At 37.6% G+C, this 18,097-nt stretch overlaps 1 protein-coding gene across 2 annotated transcripts in view; it reads left to right on the top strand.

Moving 5' to 3' along the window:
• The window catches only part of PCMTD1 (protein-L-isoaspartate (D-aspartate) O-methyltransferase domain containing 1), a 69,908-nt gene that overhangs the window by 15,835 nt on the left and 35,976 nt on the right, over window positions 1-18,097 (top strand). For both annotated transcript variants that reach the window (XM_025870588.2, XM_025870587.2), the window contains exon 2: window positions 11,111-11,541. In XM_025870588.2, the coding sequence (XP_025726373.1) occupies window positions 11,235-11,541 (307 nt within the window). In that variant the 5' untranslated portion in view covers window positions 11,111-11,234. The remainder of the gene's footprint in view (window positions 1-11,110; window positions 11,542-18,097) is intronic.

The following is an 18,097-nucleotide window of genomic DNA, read 5'->3' as shown; positions in this document are numbered from 1 at the left end:
TGGCTTCTAGAGTATGGTCTCTGAATCCTCCATGCTTATCATAGTTGCTGAGGCAAAAGTCGAGGATCAGTTTTTGTTATTTGAATGAGGAAATCAACAAATAGAAGTCTTTTTGTGCAAAACTTAAAATATCCAAATGTCAGGCAATCTAATTGCTTTGGGTAACTTTTTGTTGACAGAGCATTTAGTATTTTAACGTGTACTGTTAATAAACATAATTATACTCAGTTATGAGGACATAGTTTGACCATCAATCTAATTAATATGAAATAATTCCTTACATTATTAAAAACCTTCAGTTCTATGAATTTATTGTAGTCAAAAGTAATTTTTAAAACTTTTTTTTAAATACACAAACCATTTAAGAGACTAATTTCCATGAACAAACTGTCTACTGAACTGAACTGAACTGAAGCCATTTTTTTATTTTCTATCCTCAATGTCCCTGATCCTCAATGTCCCTGGGTGTTATTCAACTTGCTGGACCAGTGGTGAAGAACTTGTTAAATGAAGCCTGGAGGGAGGTACTGGGCTATAGTTTAACAAGCTTTCACAGCATTTTGGTTGTTTAGTTCGCATGGTGTTCTCCAAATGAGTTTTATTGATACAAAGAACTATTGATGAAAGAGTAATCATTTTGAAATTAAGGTGTGCTTCCTAGCCATTACTTTAGAGCCTATAGAATTATGGTGATCTTATAATTACAGTTTTATTTTAAAGATTTTATTTCTTTATTTGAGAGAGAGAGAGCATGAGCAGTGGGGAAGGGGCAGAGGGAGAAGCAGACTGATCAGGGAGCCCGACATGGGGCTCAATCCCAGGACCCTGGGATCATGACCTGAGCTGACGGCTTAACTGACTGAGCCACCCAGGCATCCCTGATTACAGTTTATTTTAAAGAACTTCTTAAACTTTCTCTGGGTCATGAGTAAAAATAGGGATAGAATTATTTGTCCCAATAAATGAGATGAAGGTATTAGTATCAAATGTGCGTGTGTATTTGTCAGGTCTTAGACCTACATTTCTAGTTGCTGTGTTTTCTTATTTCTGATAATGTGAATATTAGTGGTAGTACATGCCATTAGATCTATGAATAAGACCAAAATATCCAATTTGTTCTTTCTCAGTTGGTTTTCTTCATTTGCATGGTACAGGTAATACCACCTGTCCTGTGTAAATACCTTGGGGTAGTTAATGAAATTATATGAGTTGCTATTGAAACGCTGAAAAATTAAGAATGATATATAACTAGGTATTTTATTCTATATAGCTTTCACTGCCTGTCCATAGATAAAATGATCATCTTGGACTTTGGAAAGATGCCATTTTATAAGGCCAAAAAAACTTCATAGTTAACCTATTTATATTCTTTATCTTTGTATAGCAAATACACTTAGACATTTTTAGTTTTTACAGGTGCCATTGAGAAAATTTGATTAAGTGACATGACAGCATCTTCCAGGTGAAAAAACCAAAGCCAGAAAAGGTATCAGTTTGCTCAAAATCATAATGTGACAAGGCCAGTCTTTGCATTCCACAGTACGATAATACACAAAAAGAATATCTTTGGTGTGAGCTCGTATATTGGTTTGTGATATACTAGTGGAAGGGAACAGATACAGACCATCCGAACTCCCAGATTGTGGAATTTTGCTTTGGGCTATTGTTTTATTTTTTATTTGAATATTGTTCTTTTTGAACTCAAAATTTTTCAAATAAAATAAGCCCAACTTTAAAAGCCTGACCCAAGAGGAGCCAAAAATGTCTATGTTCTTCTCTCATGCTTCTTTATTGATCTCATTACTTCCTAAGAACATTGTCATGTAATGGGTTAAAACCAGAAAGCTCAGTAGTCATTTCAGTGTTCTGCTTCAGACTTTTCCTGAGTTACAGGGGGTAAACAATTCTTCTGTTTGAAAGGTTTTCTAGGCTGTAGCTTCTATAAGGAATATTTTTAAGTGTTAAGGATGGTTACTAGAGCACTTCTTATATTTCTTGAAAAATTGAAGGTGTTAAGCAATAATCCTAAAATCTGAGGCGGTTATTCTTTGATGATTTTTAGCTCACTGCTTCAGACTTTTGGTTACAGGAGGTAAACAGTCCTTCTGTTTGAAAGGTTTTCTAGGCTGTAGCTTCTGTAAGGAAAATTTTTAAGTGTTAAGGATGGTTCATAGAGCACTACTTACATTTCTTGAAAAATTGAAGATGTTAAGCAATAATCCTAAAATCTGAGGCAGTTATTCTCTGATGATTTTGTTAGGTCAAAGATACATGGAACTTTGCATATTGAGGGCATTTGTAGTATAAGGGTATGATTGTGTTTAGGAATATGGACACATGCTTGTGTAGTGATACAGGTTTAAAGAGGTCATATATTCAGATGTTTAAGTAAAAGGAGTGGAGGAGACATTGGAGATACATGAAATCCTGTAACTTTCAAAATGATGAAATTTCAGCTTAAGTTGCCTCATCTTGTCCTTTAAAAATGTTTTATATTCCCCCATCCCTTTATATCCTATACCTTGAACTCCCATAGAGCTATCTCCTACTGTTTCTCCATCTTGTTTTGAGTTTATGCTGATCGTCACTGCCCCAGGCAAGGAGAATAGGAAAATTAAAAGAATGAGGGCGGAGGTAGAGAGAAGGAAAAGGCATAGGAAGCAAGACTGGAATAGAATTGAAAATATGACTGAAAAGTCTACATCTATGAATATAGGCATCTTAAAACTTGCCAAATATTAAAATACAGAACCTACTTGCTTCCAACAGAACTTTCTTTTGTTATTTGAAACAATTTGTAGTAGTGAATTGAGGGGTTGGGGAGCGAGCAGATAATCTTTAATTATCTTGAGACAGTGGTTTGTGAAGATTCCAGAGTTCAAGGGACTATGAAGGAAAAATAAACTTTCACTTAGCTGTAGCTGTTAAGTATGTTAAAATTTGAAAGGATGTCCTGGAGTAGAAAGCTAGAATTTACTCTTACAGTGTTTTATGTTTAATCATCATTTATTAAATGCTTGGTAACACCTTTACAAGTGTGATGAATATTTTAAATATTTTATCTTCATTCTATTTTATCTTTATTAATTATTGAGTTTGCAGTTTGGACAGAAAACGTGTCGAACCAAAGAAAACTGTACAAGACAGCTAATTTTTGCTAATTTATATAACAAATGCTCCATTAGAGAAAATTAGCACACGTGGAAGTTAGCTAGTAAGCTACCCAAGAGAGGTTCAGTACCTGACTGCTGCCTGAGCCCATGTAAGGGAGTACGGAGGGCAGCTGGTCCTAATTTAGGCCTCTTGGCTGAGTTTGTGGCCCAGAGCATGATGGAAAGCACTGCATTGTTTTTTGGGTTTTTTGTTTTGTTTTGTTTTTACATTAACCTCTCTCAATCAACTTACATGTAAATGGCTATATTTTTCCTTTTGCTTCTGTATATACCGTTCCTTGGCTTTTTTTCCTAACACCTTTAACTTTAGGATTTACATTTTCATTCTGTAGTTCTGTCTTAAGGAAGTCACTAGGTGATCACTAGATTTCAGAACTGACACTTTTTTTGTTTTCCCTTTCTGGTCTTCTGGGTTTACGAATGAAGGTTTCAAATGTGTCTTTTTTGTCCTAGATGCGAAAGAAAGTGAATTACTTATTGAACATGTGTACATTAGAAGCTTTATGTGCGGTGCACTATTCACTGTTTACAAATTTATGATGTGGTTATTATTTTTCCCATTTTATAGGCAAGGAACCTGAAGATCACAGGTTAAATAATTTGCCTGAGGCTGCAGTCAGTACATGACATCAGCTGCTTTATTTCCACCATTCCATTCTTCTTTTGGAACCAAGAGTACTAAAAGGGAGGAAAAAGAGGAAATGAGAGTTAGAGAGAGAGAGAGAGATCTGAATCTTTTCAGGCAAGGGGACACAAAGTCTGCCTTCGAATTATGGGCCAGGGGCCTCTTTGCAAATTGTTCTGCTTCAGGAGGATTTTATGGCTTGCCAAACTGGATTTGAGTTGTGGTTCAGCTACTCACGAGCTCTGAGCTTGTCTCCTGGTCTCTCCGAACTTTGGTTTCCTCATTAGTAAAATGAAGTTAGTGCTTCTTCATAGAGTTTTGGTGAAGAAATAGGAAATTGCATGTATATGTTATTACTAGTAAAAAAAAATAAATAAGATTGGCACAATGAGTAGTGGACCTTTAATGTTGGAGGAAAAATTTTTCCTTCTACTATTCTAGGTTCTTTGGCTGGTCTGATAAATTAACATAAGACAGATTAGCAGGAGAAAAATTTAATTGTATATATATGGGAGCTCCACAAAGACGGGGAGACCCAAGGATAAGCTGGGCGAGCAGTTGAGGCTTACATGCCCTCACGAGCTAAGAAGTAGGATAGGGACCTGAGATGTCACAGGGGAGGAGATGGTTCACAGGACGATTAAGAAGAGCAGATGTTTGGTAATTAGATGTTTTCCTGCTATACAGATAGGTCATTCAGATTAAAAAAGAAAAAAAAAGGTTGTATCTTGGTAATAGCTCTCTTTCTGGGCCAGGATCCTTACCTAAATTCTTTTAGGTAGGTTTAAAGGGAGGTAAAAGTTTTTTAGGGTCTTGATTGCCTTCAGCTCAAAATGGTCCACTTGTTAAAGAAGCACATTTTGGGGAGACTTGTTCTGAACCCCTTCATTAGCCTCTTCTTGTCTTTGATGATTCTGTATTTATGTCTCATCATAGCTATTTGCCGTCACTGAGAAAATTTCTTCTGTGTCGTTGTCTCCACACTGAAAGCAGCCTTCGTGCAGGGACCCCCATGACAGGGTCTTTGAGGGCATGAGGAAGAAAGATTGCTTTGTTCATGCCCTCAAATGGTGTGTTCTCCTTTGAATCACCAGTCTCCTTTACTTCCAAAGCTGGGTGAGCTTTGTCCTCACCTTTGCAGAGAAAGGAGCAGCAAGCAGCAGTTGGCTGCTTGCCACCGGTTGCTAGGAAGGAAAGAAAGAGAGTCAGCATTCATTCTGTTCTCCGACTCTGGGACATCTGTCTGCCATCTGTTTGCTTCCTGCCTCCATTGACTTGTCTTTAACCTTCCATAAAACATCCCTAAGCTGCCTGAAAGACACTGTAATATTGACCTGGGCCTTCAGTAGGTCTTCCCCTAAACAAAATACATTAAAGCTACATATCTTGTTTTGAAAGACTAGAAGCCACTTTTGGAACACCTTGCAAATCATTTCAGGTGAGCTTATGTGAATGTATGTACCCCAAACACAGGTACTAGAAAGAAAATGCCAAGGAGTGAAATTGTGTTCTGTGAGTAAATATGACAACTTCCTTCTCAAACAGACATAACTACGTAAGCTGTTCTGTCTTTTATTTTCTGACGCTTCTCTCTTTTGCCTTTACCTTTTCTTGTTTAATGCAGGACTTGAACATACCTAATTTTTTTTTTCTTTTCCATGTTAGAGAAAATGGCAGGAGTGGGGCACCAAAAAATGTGACCAAAGTAACAGAGATGCTGAGGCATGGACCGACATTCCTGGATAACTAAAACTGAGCTGTACTCAAATATGGGTTTGATGCCAACATAGCAGGGAAATTAGAGCTCTGGGGAACCTTAGGAATCATAGAATTTAGTCTCTTCATTTCACAGGTGAGGAAATGATGTTCTGGAGAGCTGCCCAGAGCCATACAGAAAAGTTATCAGTGGGACCAAGGCTAGACCTTGGTCTCTTGACTTGTATTTGGCACTTTTCCATGATTGAGATGAAATTATCTCAGAATTAACAAATGGCAAATGCTTCCATGACTTAATGCTGTAATGGCCTTTTAATAGTGTTTGCTTTACTCATAAAAAATGAAGTATAATTCAAGTTAGAAGATTATTATTGAATTATCACAATATTTATTACAGATTTTAACTTGCAAACTCCTCACATGTACCTTAATTATAATCCAAAATTCATGGCCCAGCAGTTAGGGGGCTGATTTCATTTTGGTGCCTCCATGTGGTGGGATATCACACTTGGATTTTGGAAGAATTTTTAATGGCATGAAAATGCTTAAGACATATTAAGCAAAAGTTTGAAATAGTATATACAGTATAATAGTAATATTGTGTTAAGAAAGCGTATAGATGCTTAGAAAGTAAATATTAATAGTGGCCCTTTGTGTTTTTTTTTTTTAAAGGCTTTTTTTTTAAAAGATTTTATTTATTTATTCATGAGAGACAGAGGGAGTGAGAGAGGGAGAGAGAGAGAGATAGAGAAGCAGAGGGAGAAGCAGGCTCCTGAGGAGCAGGGAGCCTGATGCGGGACTCTATCCCAGGACTCTGGAATCATGACCTGAGCTGAAGGCAGACGCTTAACCGTCTGAGCCACCCAGGCGCCCAACAGTGGCTCTTTGAATATTAGGGTTATGAATAATTTTTATTTCTTTGTTTTCAAATTTTCTACAAATGCACATAATACTATCACTGAATTGGTCAACGTTATGAAAATGTAATTTATAATAATTCATTTTCCACCCCTATCAGAAGCTATGTATATGATAAAATGACTTATCTTTGAAGCTCTGTAGTATAAATTGTTACTGTATTTTCTCTCTTTTTTTGTTCTTTGATTTTTCTACTGTAGCCTATTTGCTAAATGTATTTTTATTCCTTAGGAAATTATATTCTGTGTATCTTTTATCTTATTCTGGTCTAAAAAAAACACATATATATTTAAGTATTCCCTTTATTTTCAGCTTTACTTGTCAGTTTTGTTCAAATAATGCATGTACACAATTTAGAAAGTCAGGTGATACCCTGAAGACAAAGTATAGCAGTTCCTGGCTTTACCTGTTTCCACCTGGAGGCTCACACTCCGGGGGGATCTTAATGCATTCAGCTATTTCATAGTAGGGAAGTTACCTCCATGTTGCTAACTAAGATGCTCTTTTTAAATTCATGAATTTTAGATAGCATTTACTTTCCTATAATCACAGATGAGGTATTAACTTCCATACCCCTCTTTACTGCTTCCCTTTCGTCCTATTATGGTTAAATGACTATTCAAATTGAATCAGCAATTGTGTTTTCACTGTTCTGACTATGTAAACATTGTCTTCCCCAGACCAAATAATGTATAATTATATTCTCTTTCTTTTACAGTTTTGGTTTTTCCTTTACATCTTATTTTAAAATTAGTCATACAGTATGTTTCTCATTCTTTAAAAAGTCTTTGCTGGCTCCATTGTCTGTGGGAGGAAGTCCAAGCTGCATGTGTGTGTGTGGCCTGCAAGCTTCATTTTTCATTCCACTTTATTGTTTTAGCTTCACCAAGTACTGCTTTCTATTCCTGCACTTCAGCTCTTCGGTACTATTTGTAGTGCCTTAAGTGGGTGGGTGCATTGCCTCTTGTCTCCTTGTCTTTTCTGCTTGTTTTGAACACCTCTCCTTCCTTCTGCCTCTGTGCTTACCACGTCTTCATATTTAGGAAATTTTCCTATCCTTTTGTGTCCACCCCCATGTCTGGGCTGGTGTTCCATAACACCCCTGTATAACTCTACCATGGCTCTGCTCATCCCATTTTGTAGTTTTTCATGCCAGCTCTTCTCCTGAGGTCCCTCAGGTTTCCTGAGGTTCTTACAAGGACCTGAGAAGTCCAGTACTGGGTTTTTCTATAACATCTGAAAACACCTACTAATGTTTTGCAAAACAACAGGACTTGTGGGAACAATAGCCTCAGAACATACCACTGAAAACCTGTGCAACTGTGTAACCAGTTTACCAACAAGAACAATAGCAATCCTAATAAAATTTTTAGCATAGCTAAATCTACTGGAATTTGCACGTAGCATTACAGTCAGTCAGTCCTTCATAGCCTTAAACCCTAAGGTTCGTCTTCCTCTGAAATTTAGGCTCTAGAAGATAATTTGCTTATGGATATTGTTTTATTTGCACATGTATATTTTTATCAAAATTTAAAAATCTGAAGCTGGGTATAGCCTCAATTCGTCTGTTGCTTTAATCCAGAGACATTGTCTTAACATTTTTTTCGTCAGCATTCACAGCTTCCCTAGACCCTTGAATTGCCTTGGAGGTAGGCACTCTTTATTTTTAGCTTTTTGCTGGAAGTTTTCTTAAGTCGCTAAGGTATCTTTCTATTTTTTAGTTTTATTTTATTGTGTTATGTTAATCACCATACATTACATCATTAGTTTTTGATGTAGTGTTCCATGATTCATTGTTTGCATATAACACCCATCTTTTTAATATGTGTAAGCTGTCACTTCAAAACATGAACATGGCAACCACCACAACTTCTTCATTATCTGCACATCATTACCTTATATACTAAATGTGAACTAATAATTTGCGTTAAAGAAACGATGCATTGAAGCAGATTGCACGTCCTATTCCAGAAAACCTTTCCTGACCACCTCCCTCCTGGATACCTTACAGTTTTGTGTCCAGATGTATTTGTCTTTCCTATCAAAATAGAAAAAGAGTCCGGCAAATCTGTCTTCAAATTTTTGCGTGGCTTCTTGTTAACGAGGTGATGTGTTTCCCAGCTTTCTGAGTACCTGGTCTCTGGTCTGCTGCAGTAGTTCAGAAACACAAATTGCACTGCACTTTCTAAAATGGAAATGTAATTCTCCCTCCCTTGTTAGTATCTGTGGCTGACTCTGTTGCAACTAATAGATGTCCTTAAATTAGATTCAACTCATGGGTCTGTAGGCACTCAGGATCCTTCTGAAGTTGGTTGTAAAACTTCTCATTCATTCATTTTTTAATTAGAGAAAGGGGCCAGAAATATCAGATTCTCAAAAGGGTTCAGGCTTAAAAAAGAAAAATCACAGGCCTACATGATAGAGGTCATATGGTACTTGGAAGGTACCCAACTATGTGTAGTTTCTTAAAAGTGTCATCTGGTCTTTTGCTTTAATACCAGCCATATCCTTAGCCTTTAATTCCCAGTGTCCGTCAGCAAATGGTAGTAGTTCGTGTTGGTTTGATACTTCTTTGCCTTTCTCACCAAGAGTGTGTGCTTTTGTGTAGTGAAGTCAGCGTTTGCTTATTTTGCTGTGATAATTTTGGACAGGTTAGAGTTCAGAAGGACCTGAGAAGGATTAGGTCACTCTGTGGAATAATTTTTCAAACTAGTAAAATAGAGCATTTCCAGGAGAGCCATTAAGTGTCTGCATAGTCAGAATTAGGCTTATAAATTCTTGAGGTAGGTGCCACACTGGAGACTCAACTGAAGCTGCCTCCTAGTCTAAAGTAGCCGCTTTTTCTTTCATCTTGGGAAGGAATTCTCTCTGAGTACCAGGTAAAAATGTTAACCTATGCTTAGAAGCCAGGTTAGTAAAAAAAATAAAAAAAAAACAAAAACACACAAAAAACCTTTAAATGCTAGAATTGTGCTCAGCAAGTTGAGATGCTTGGGCTATAAAAGGATGTCCAACTAAGACTGTTGAAGGAAGCGTGGATTGATGTTTCCACTTGCACTATGTGCTGTAAAATACACTCATTGAGGAGAATGGTGCTGCGAGCCCATGTATTTTTTTCAGTTATTTCTTTTTTTGGGTGTGGGGGGCATTGGAGCCATTCAGGTTTGTATAGTGAGTTTGAATAAGTTAAATAAGAGTGTGACATGAGTTCACAGTATTTACTCAGAAAGTTTAAGGAGCTCATAGGAAAATACAAAAGAGGACATAGGCAAGCAGTGGGGACAGGGACAGGACCTGGTGAGGCAGCTGCTCTAGTAGTGCTGGGGCAGCTTGGTGCCAGAGGTGTGAGGACCCTGATGAAGCTCGAAGCATCAGTTGTTTTTCTTCTCTAAAGTCAAGAGTGAATATACAGCCAGAGTTGGCTGTCATAACTCTTTTTTTTTGGCCACAGGCATTTCATTTTTCTTTCTTTTTTTTTTTTTAAGATTTATTTGTCAGAGAGAGAGAGAGAAAGCACAAGCAGGGGGAGGGACAGAGGCAGAGGGAGAAGCAGGCTCCCTGCTGAGCAAGGAGCCCGATGTGGGACTCGATCCCAGGACCCTGGGATGGTGACCTGAGCTGAAGGCAGACGCTTAATCGACTAAGCCACCCAAGTGTCCCGGCATTTCATTTTTCATTTTCCTTCCCTTGATTTATTAATTCAGCAATTGTTATATGAATTCATTTACTAACTATAGTTGAATAAAGATTAAATTGTGTTCATTATGATGTATTGACATTTTTATTTAATCAGATTGCACTTATGTTTTCATTTAAAGATGCTGAATTTGACTTTAAAGAAGTTTATTGTACTTGTGTGTGTAACATATGTTCTAGTGCTTATACTATTAAAGTTGTTAATAAAATTTGTGGTCTCCTTATTTATCACCACAGGGCTTACCAAATAAAACAATCTTAATATATACTACTTGTTTGTGGGTATGTGGGTGTCTATATTTTAAACATGTGGATCTGTTGTTTTTTTTTTTTATATATTTTGTATTCAGTGTTTAGGTAATATGTTACTTTGTGTTAACATTTTGAATTTATGTGGTGCATTTAAGATGTTTAGCATTCAGGTGTTAGTGGATTTTTAAGTTTAGGAATTTTAAATCAATCAAGTAATTCATGCATATTAAACTAGACTTACCATACTCCAAAGGCCACCTGGCTTAATGCTTAAGAGCATGGTTTCTGGAGTCTGAAAGACCTGGGCCTGTGTCCCAGCAGTGTCACTTTCTAGAGCAGCTCTGTTCAGTGTGGCAGGTACTGGCCACATGTAGCTATTAAGCACTTGAAGTGTGGTTAGTGTGCCTCACTGGATTTTAAACTGTATTTAATTTTAATTTTGGCCTAGGTAGCCATGTGACTATTGGCTAGCAAATTGGGCCTCATGGTATGAGGTGACTTAACCCTTCTGTGTCCCAGATTTCTCATCTGTACAGATGAGATCAAACTTAAGCTACCTTTTGTGATTGTTAAAAAGAATAAATAAAGTAATATATTTAAAGAACTTAACACTATGCCTGGAACAGAATATGTCCTTTAAAAGTTATAATGACTTATATATTTAATAAACTGGAATTACTTTCCTGTGAGTGTTAATTTAAACCTGTTTATTTTTATTCTTCCCTTTCAGGATTAATTTATTTTTGGAAATCAAGTGCAATATTAAAGGGAAAACAAACCACACTACATTATTGGAAGCCATTTCTGCTAATTTTATTACATTTTAAAATTTATGATTTGATTTGAATACTATCATGGGAGGAGCTGTGAGTGCTGGGGAAGATAATGATGACTTAATTGATAACTTAAAAGAAGCTCAGTATATCCGCACTGAAAGAGTGGAGCAAGCCTTCAGAGCGATTGATCGCGGAGATTACTATTTGGAAGGCTACCGAGACAATGCTTACAAAGACTTAGCCTGGAAGCATGGGAACATACACTTGTCAGCACCTTGCATTTATTCTGAAGTTATGGAAGCATTGAAACTTCAACCAGGATTGTCTTTTCTTAACCTGGGAAGTGGAACCGGATATTTAAGTACAATGGTGGGCTTAATTTTAGGTAATTTTATTTTTGTAAAATTTTATTTTAAAAAGTAAGCTGAGTTTGTATTACTGTTTATGATTTACAGGGTTTGTAAATTTGTATATCTTTGAACGTATGTACTCAAAGTAGTTCTTTTCCTTTCTTAAGTGTAGAAACACAAGGCAGTAGTAATCTTTTCTTATTCTCTGCCCTGACCCTGACAGTTAGCTTGTGCATTTAATCCCAGACTTAAGAAACTCTTGGAATTGTTTTTCCAATCATTGTACTTAAAATTGAACAGCTGGTAGGCAGGAAACTCAGGGGTATCGTGTAATCTATTTCAGGTAAAGGGTTGTGACTGACTGCTGGCATAGAGAGTTCAGTCAGTCATCGATGTCCCATTTTAAAGGGAATGGTGCCAGGTTTTTGTTAGAGTTTGTGGGATGTAGAGTGTATGGCACTGGTGAGGCAAAGCAAGGGATTGGGAGAAAAACAAGAGAAGTATATGTCAGTAAGCTTTCATCATACTTACTGTCTGTTCTGTCAGGGATTATTCCTGGTGTAGGTACACAGCAGTGATCAAAAGAGACTACTCTCTCTGCCTTTGAGAAGCTTACTGGGTGCTTACTATGAGAATGAAGCATTGTTTAAAGCACTTTACATAGAGTAACTCATTTAATGTTCCTAATAATCCTGTGACGTACATACTATTAGGATTCCTGTGTATATAGGTGAGTAAATGGGGGCTCAGAGAGGTTAACTAACTTGCCTCAAGTTGCATAGCTAGGAAGTGACACCTGCAAAATACAGAATGTGGGTTGAAAAGGCATGGATGGAGGAAAATAAGCACTAAGACCTTAGGATGTTGGTGGAGGTTGAGCAACCATTTTTACTAAGCCCTTTGGTATTTACCGAGTGCTACTTTGTGACGAGCCTTAAGGTAGAGCATCAAGGCCCACCATGTAGACTCTTGTCCTTGAGTTCACAGACTGGCAGGAGTAGAGAGACATAAGAAAATCAGCCATTGTCATCCAGTGTGTTATGTGCCATAGTTGAGGCATATTCATAGTTCTAGGGATGAGACTGATTTAAAATTCACCCTGCAGTGATGTAGAATCATTGAAGGATTTTGAATAGAGAAATGAGTATACTCTAGTAGGGTGACTACCTGTCCCAGGGTGCTGGGTCAGTCCCAGTTTATCCCTCTTGTCCTAGCATCAGTATTTATAATGTCCTTTTCTTTCCCAAAGTGTCCCAGTTTTGACAGTAAATTATATAGTCACATTAGATGACTAATAAGGCATTTTCAGGCCTGAAATTCCCCTTTCTTACACACTGACTAGCTCCTTCCTTTCCTAGTCATGGAACCTATGTCTATCTCATAAAGACAACTGAGTCAGTAATACAACCTAATACATAAAACAATCTATTTCATCCCATACTAAGTTTCTGGTTCATAATGATACGCTCAAAAGTAGCAAAGTATTAATTTTTACCAAGAAAGAAATTAAGCAGCTTACATTTAAATTTGGTATTCCTGCCCTTCCTGAGACAGGAGTTTCTCTGCAGGTTGGTAACCCCACTTATCTGTTAACTTTTGAAAAAAGAATCTCAGGGTTTGAGACTGTCTCCAAATCAAAGGAACTTAGTTGAGGGAGTAGAGAGAGCTTTAAAAAAATGGGAGTTGCCTTCTTGAAAGTGCATTTCTTGACCAGCTCTGGCAACTTCAGGCTGGAGTCCAGGCCTCCTAGCACGTCTGGCTAGCCTCAGAGCGCCTGTTACCCTGTCTTCCACCTCTCTAGCCCTGTCAGCTGGCTCATGCTGAGGGAGGTCAGTCTTAGCCAAAGGCCTGCAGGGAAGAGGGGGGTCATAATTAGCAACCTTGCTAGCAGTGAGATTGCCCCCTTAAACTCTATTCCTCAGTCTCAGTCTCCAAGAGATCAGGTTCCTATGGCCAGATGCATTTGTAGGCTGACCTCACACTTTTATCGTATCTGGAATGTCTTTAAACCCGTACCAGAGGGAAGCATGGAGAAACAGACCCCTGTGTAAGTGATCCACAATGCAGTTGATATTTTCCTTCTGTTACAAGACTCCAGGGAGTCAGGGTCTTTAGTTACATGTATGACTATGGTTACTGGACTTTGTTCCAGGATTTATCTGTGTGTGACCCTGCAGTCAAGACCAAGATAAAGTTTCTTTCTTTTTGATAGGAAATGGTCATTTGGTGAGAAAGATAAAAACACTTTAAAGAAGAAGGAAAGGCAGAAAGAATAGTCTGGAAATTAGTGATTGCAGCTAATAAATCTTGGATCTGTCTAGCTACTGAGGAAGCTTAATCTTTTTACCCCTGCCCTTCCTTTTTTGGTTTGCTTTGTGAGGGTTTTAAGTTAAGAAGGTAGACCCAAAGAAAGGTCTTTACATGTTCCCTACAATTCTCTGAGTATGGTGAATCAGATTTGGCTTCATTGCCTCACAGTGACCTTACTAACAGAAGTTCTGTCCTTATTAAGTAACTGTAACATCATGGCTCTAAGCCATGTTTCTCTCCTAGTCACAAGATGGGGATGACAGGTGCTCACCATAGGCAGGGATTCTCATTTGAGGACATGCTGAGCATGACTGTGGCTAAGGCAGGGAGAGCAGGGTGTCTGTGGTTTGGTAATTGCAGATAAGAAAAATGCACACTGAGGAATTTCCACCGCCTCTCCAGAAACACACCTGTAGAGGATGGGCTGCAGTCTTTCAAGAGCTTTTGTTCAGTGAGAGAAAGTTAGGTTTATCTTAACCTCAGGAAATTTCTTGTGATTAAAGTATACTTGAAGCAGTTATTCATAAGTGGAATTTATTTTTGCTCTAGACCTGGAGAATGGATCACTCTGACTCCCAATGTGCCTCATTTAGGTAACTTGTTTAGTTTCACATTGAAGATAAGTTATTCCACTTGCTTCTCCTTAAGACTCTTCATAGAACTAAGAACTTTCACAAAGAATCAAGTACTTATTTAATTCTCCTCTCAGTACTGTCTTTTCATACCTAAAGAGTCCTGTTGAAAAATAGGGTCCAAGAGAAGAGGGCTCCCAAGTCCTCTGCTTCCCAGACTTGAGTTATATATCAGGTCTATGAAGGCAAATTGGTCTGATCATCTTTCTGATTCAGGTAGGGATGGTTCTCCATTCTGATCCTTTTTGCTTAGGGATTCACTCCCATTTTCTAAACCTATAATATGAGGATTCTTCCAATTTAATGAGTTCCTTAGTCTCTTGACTAATTCTTGAGTTAATAGAAATGACTGGAGAAACTGCCAGAATCATTCCAATACTATGTTTGCCACTACCTCAGCATGACAACATTAGTTTCTAAAGTTAAAACAGTTGGCAAGCTTATGTGCTTAACAGACAACTCCCTGCCAGCATTATATTGTCCAAAAGGCTGATTAGTTAAGCTACATGTTGCCATCATGTTTGGTCTCTATAGTCTCTATCTCTTTACCAGAGGACATTAAATGGCCCTCATTCAGCTGCCCGTAGATTGCCTTTGACTTGAGATACTCATGTTTTAGCTCTCATTTTAGCCCCCTTTCTCCCTTTAATGAGATACAGCTTACCATAAAGTTTGCCCATTTTAAGTATACAGTTCACTGAGTTTTGGTAAATTTGCAGAGTTATGCAAACCTTACCATAGGTCAGTTTGAGAACATTTCCATCACCCCAAAAAGATCCCTCATGCCTGGCTGAATCTACTCCCTGTCCCCACCCTAGCCCCTGGCAACCACTTATCTATGTTCTTTCTCTATAGATTTGTCTTCTCTGTACATTTCATATAAATACAATTATATATGGTCTTTTGTGTATGGCTTCTTTCACTTAGCAATATGTTTTCCAGGCTGTAACATGTATTAGTATTTCTTTCCTTTTTATGACTGAATAATATTTCATTGTAAGGGCATACCACATTTTGTCCATTCATCACTTAATGGACATTTGGGTTACCACTTTTTGGCTATTATGAATGATACTGTTGTGAACATTCAAAATGTACAAATGTTTGGGTGACCATCCATTTTCATTTCTCTTGGGTGGATTCCTGGAAGTGGAATTGCTGGGCTCTATGTTAAGTTTATATTTAACTTTTTTTTTAAAAAAAGATATGTTTATTTTGAGAGTGAGAGAACGTGCACGAGAGTGTGAGTGGAGGGAGGGGCAGGGGGAGAGAATCTTTCAAGCAGACTCCCCCCTGAGTGCGGCTCAATCCCATGACCCATGAGATCATGACCTGAGCCAAAACCAAGAGTTGGACACTTAAACGACTGAGCCACCCAGGCGCCCCATGTTTAACTTTTTAAGAATTTGTCAAAGTATTTTCTACAGTGGCTGCACTATTTTATATTCCCACAATGAATGAGGTTCTAGTTTCTCCACATATTCACCGATGCTTGTGTGGTTTTTTGTTTGTTTTTTTAATAGCTACTATAGTAGGTATAAAATACTATCTTGCTGTGCTTTTAACTTGCCCTTCTAATGATGTGGAGGAGCATCTATTCCTCTGTTTTCTAGTCATTCCTATATCTTTAGTTAAATGTCTTTTCAAATCTTTTCCCCCATTTTTTAATTAAGTTGTTGGGTGTTCTTATTATTGAGTTGTAAGTGTTCTTTCTGTATTTTGGTTACAAGCCCTTTATCAGAAATACAGTTCTCAAATATTTTTTCATGCTCCTTTAAGCACCTTTTGGCTCACTGTGAGCCAGAGAATCAGGGAGATCCAGAGTGGTCTTCAGCTCCCCTCCCCCATTCTTTTTGATAAGACAAAACACATTCTGCAGGCTCTCAGGGTTCTCTTTAAAGCAAGCACATTTTCTGCATTAAACCACACCTCAGTTTTTCCTCTATCCATTTTTTTTTTTTTTTTGGAGGATATTTTGTTTTTTCTTTTTAGGAATTACAGAGGCTCTTGGTATGTGCTTTATTTTGGGCTCTGAGCAAATCTGTTTTGAAAAGAACCATTTCATTTGGGCTAGTCATATTTTCTGAAATCAGTAAAGCTTGTCACTGTTTAAACTTCTTAGTACTAGTTAGACTTCTCAGCATCTTCTGCCCACACACCCTGTATTGAGTTACCATTACTTTTCTATATCTTAGGGTTTTTTCCCCCTCTCACTTCTGGTTGTGGAGTGGAAGTCTTACTCTCAACCATCTCTTTCATTGCTGCTATCTCTAAAAAGACACATGATTTTGTGTTTATGCAATATTACTGCTTATTCTTGGGCAACCAATAGTAATAAAAATATCAAATATTAGGAAATAGTATGGGTTTTAGTTTTCATAGTAATTTCTGGTTCTATTTCCTCATACTGTTCTGAAAAGTTTTAAGGCAATCCCCTCAGTGGTGTGAAAAATCTTAGGTGGTTCTCTGAGCATCCTGAGTTTTTATTTACCTTTGGGATTAACTATACCCAATTCAAGATTATCCTTGTACCAAATACAGTTGATCCCTGTTGTTTGCGAATTCGCTACTTCTTAAAATTTGTTTGTTCCCTTAGATGGTGGCTTTTGAGGTCATTTGTGCACATGTCCACGAACACCAAATTACCAGTGCTACTTGGGGAAATAGGTACATACACATACCTCAAATTGTTAATAATTTTAAATCCTAAAAACTCAACCTGGTTGTTTATTTGCTTTATCTTACAAAAGAGAAAATGAGCTTCCAAAGTATTAAGAGATTTGCCTGAGAACGGCCCAGGAGGGGCCAGAAATGGGCCCCAGAGCCAGAAGGAGCAGGTTGTGCTGCACTGTCCCCTCTGTCTCCATTCTCTAAATGTTCTTTCTGTTGTGTTTCTCATTCTGGTGAAAGGTACTTTTTTTCTACCAAAAATTACTCAGGTGGAAACCTGGACATCAGACTATTCTAATATTTTGTGGAATAAGTAACATATTGCTAGGGTTAAAAAAAATTCAAAAGAATAAAAAGTTTATTTTTTATTTTTTATTTTTTGAGAGAGAGAATGCCTGTGTGTTGGTGGGGGGCGGGGCAGAGGGAGAGGGGGAGAGAGAGAATTCCAAGCAGGCTTCATGCCCAGAGTGGAGCCCATCATGGGGCTTGATCTCATGACCCTGAGATCATGATCTGAGCCAAAATCAAAAGTCATATGCTCAACCACTTGAGCTACTCAGGAGCCCCTCAAAAGGCATACTTTAAAAGGTTTTCCTTTTCTCCATTTTTTCTGGTTGTCTCCCCACTTAAAAGAATAGCTTCATAGAGCCTGGGATACCTCCACTTTTATATAAAACTCACATGATTATAGGGATAATAGTTGACTTGAAGTCATATTTTTCTTAGGTACATAAAGGAAAATATGTATTGCATTTTGGAAGATTCCTGTCAACAGCTAAAATTAATAAGAAATTTCTTTTGAATGGAATGTATTTATCTCTGTCTTCTGTGGAATGCCTCATTCTGTGATAACATAAAATAGATCTGACATATACTTAATGACTTTTGCTAGTGTACTTTGTATTTAAATTAAGACATGAAAAATAAACATTTTGGGCTTTGTATATCATTGCCTCAGTCTTGGTTGTGAACCTTTTAA

The sequence above is a fragment of the Callorhinus ursinus genome, unplaced genomic scaffold (genome assembly GCF_003265705.2).
Source record: "Callorhinus ursinus isolate GAN/ISIS: 27379988/994484 unplaced genomic scaffold, GSC_fseal_2.0 scaffold5, whole genome shotgun sequence".
Classification (NCBI taxonomy): domain Eukaryota; kingdom Metazoa; phylum Chordata; class Mammalia; order Carnivora; family Otariidae; genus Callorhinus; species Callorhinus ursinus.
The sequence above is the reverse complement of the archived record's forward strand: the minus strand, read 5'-3'. Positions and strand labels throughout refer to the sequence as shown.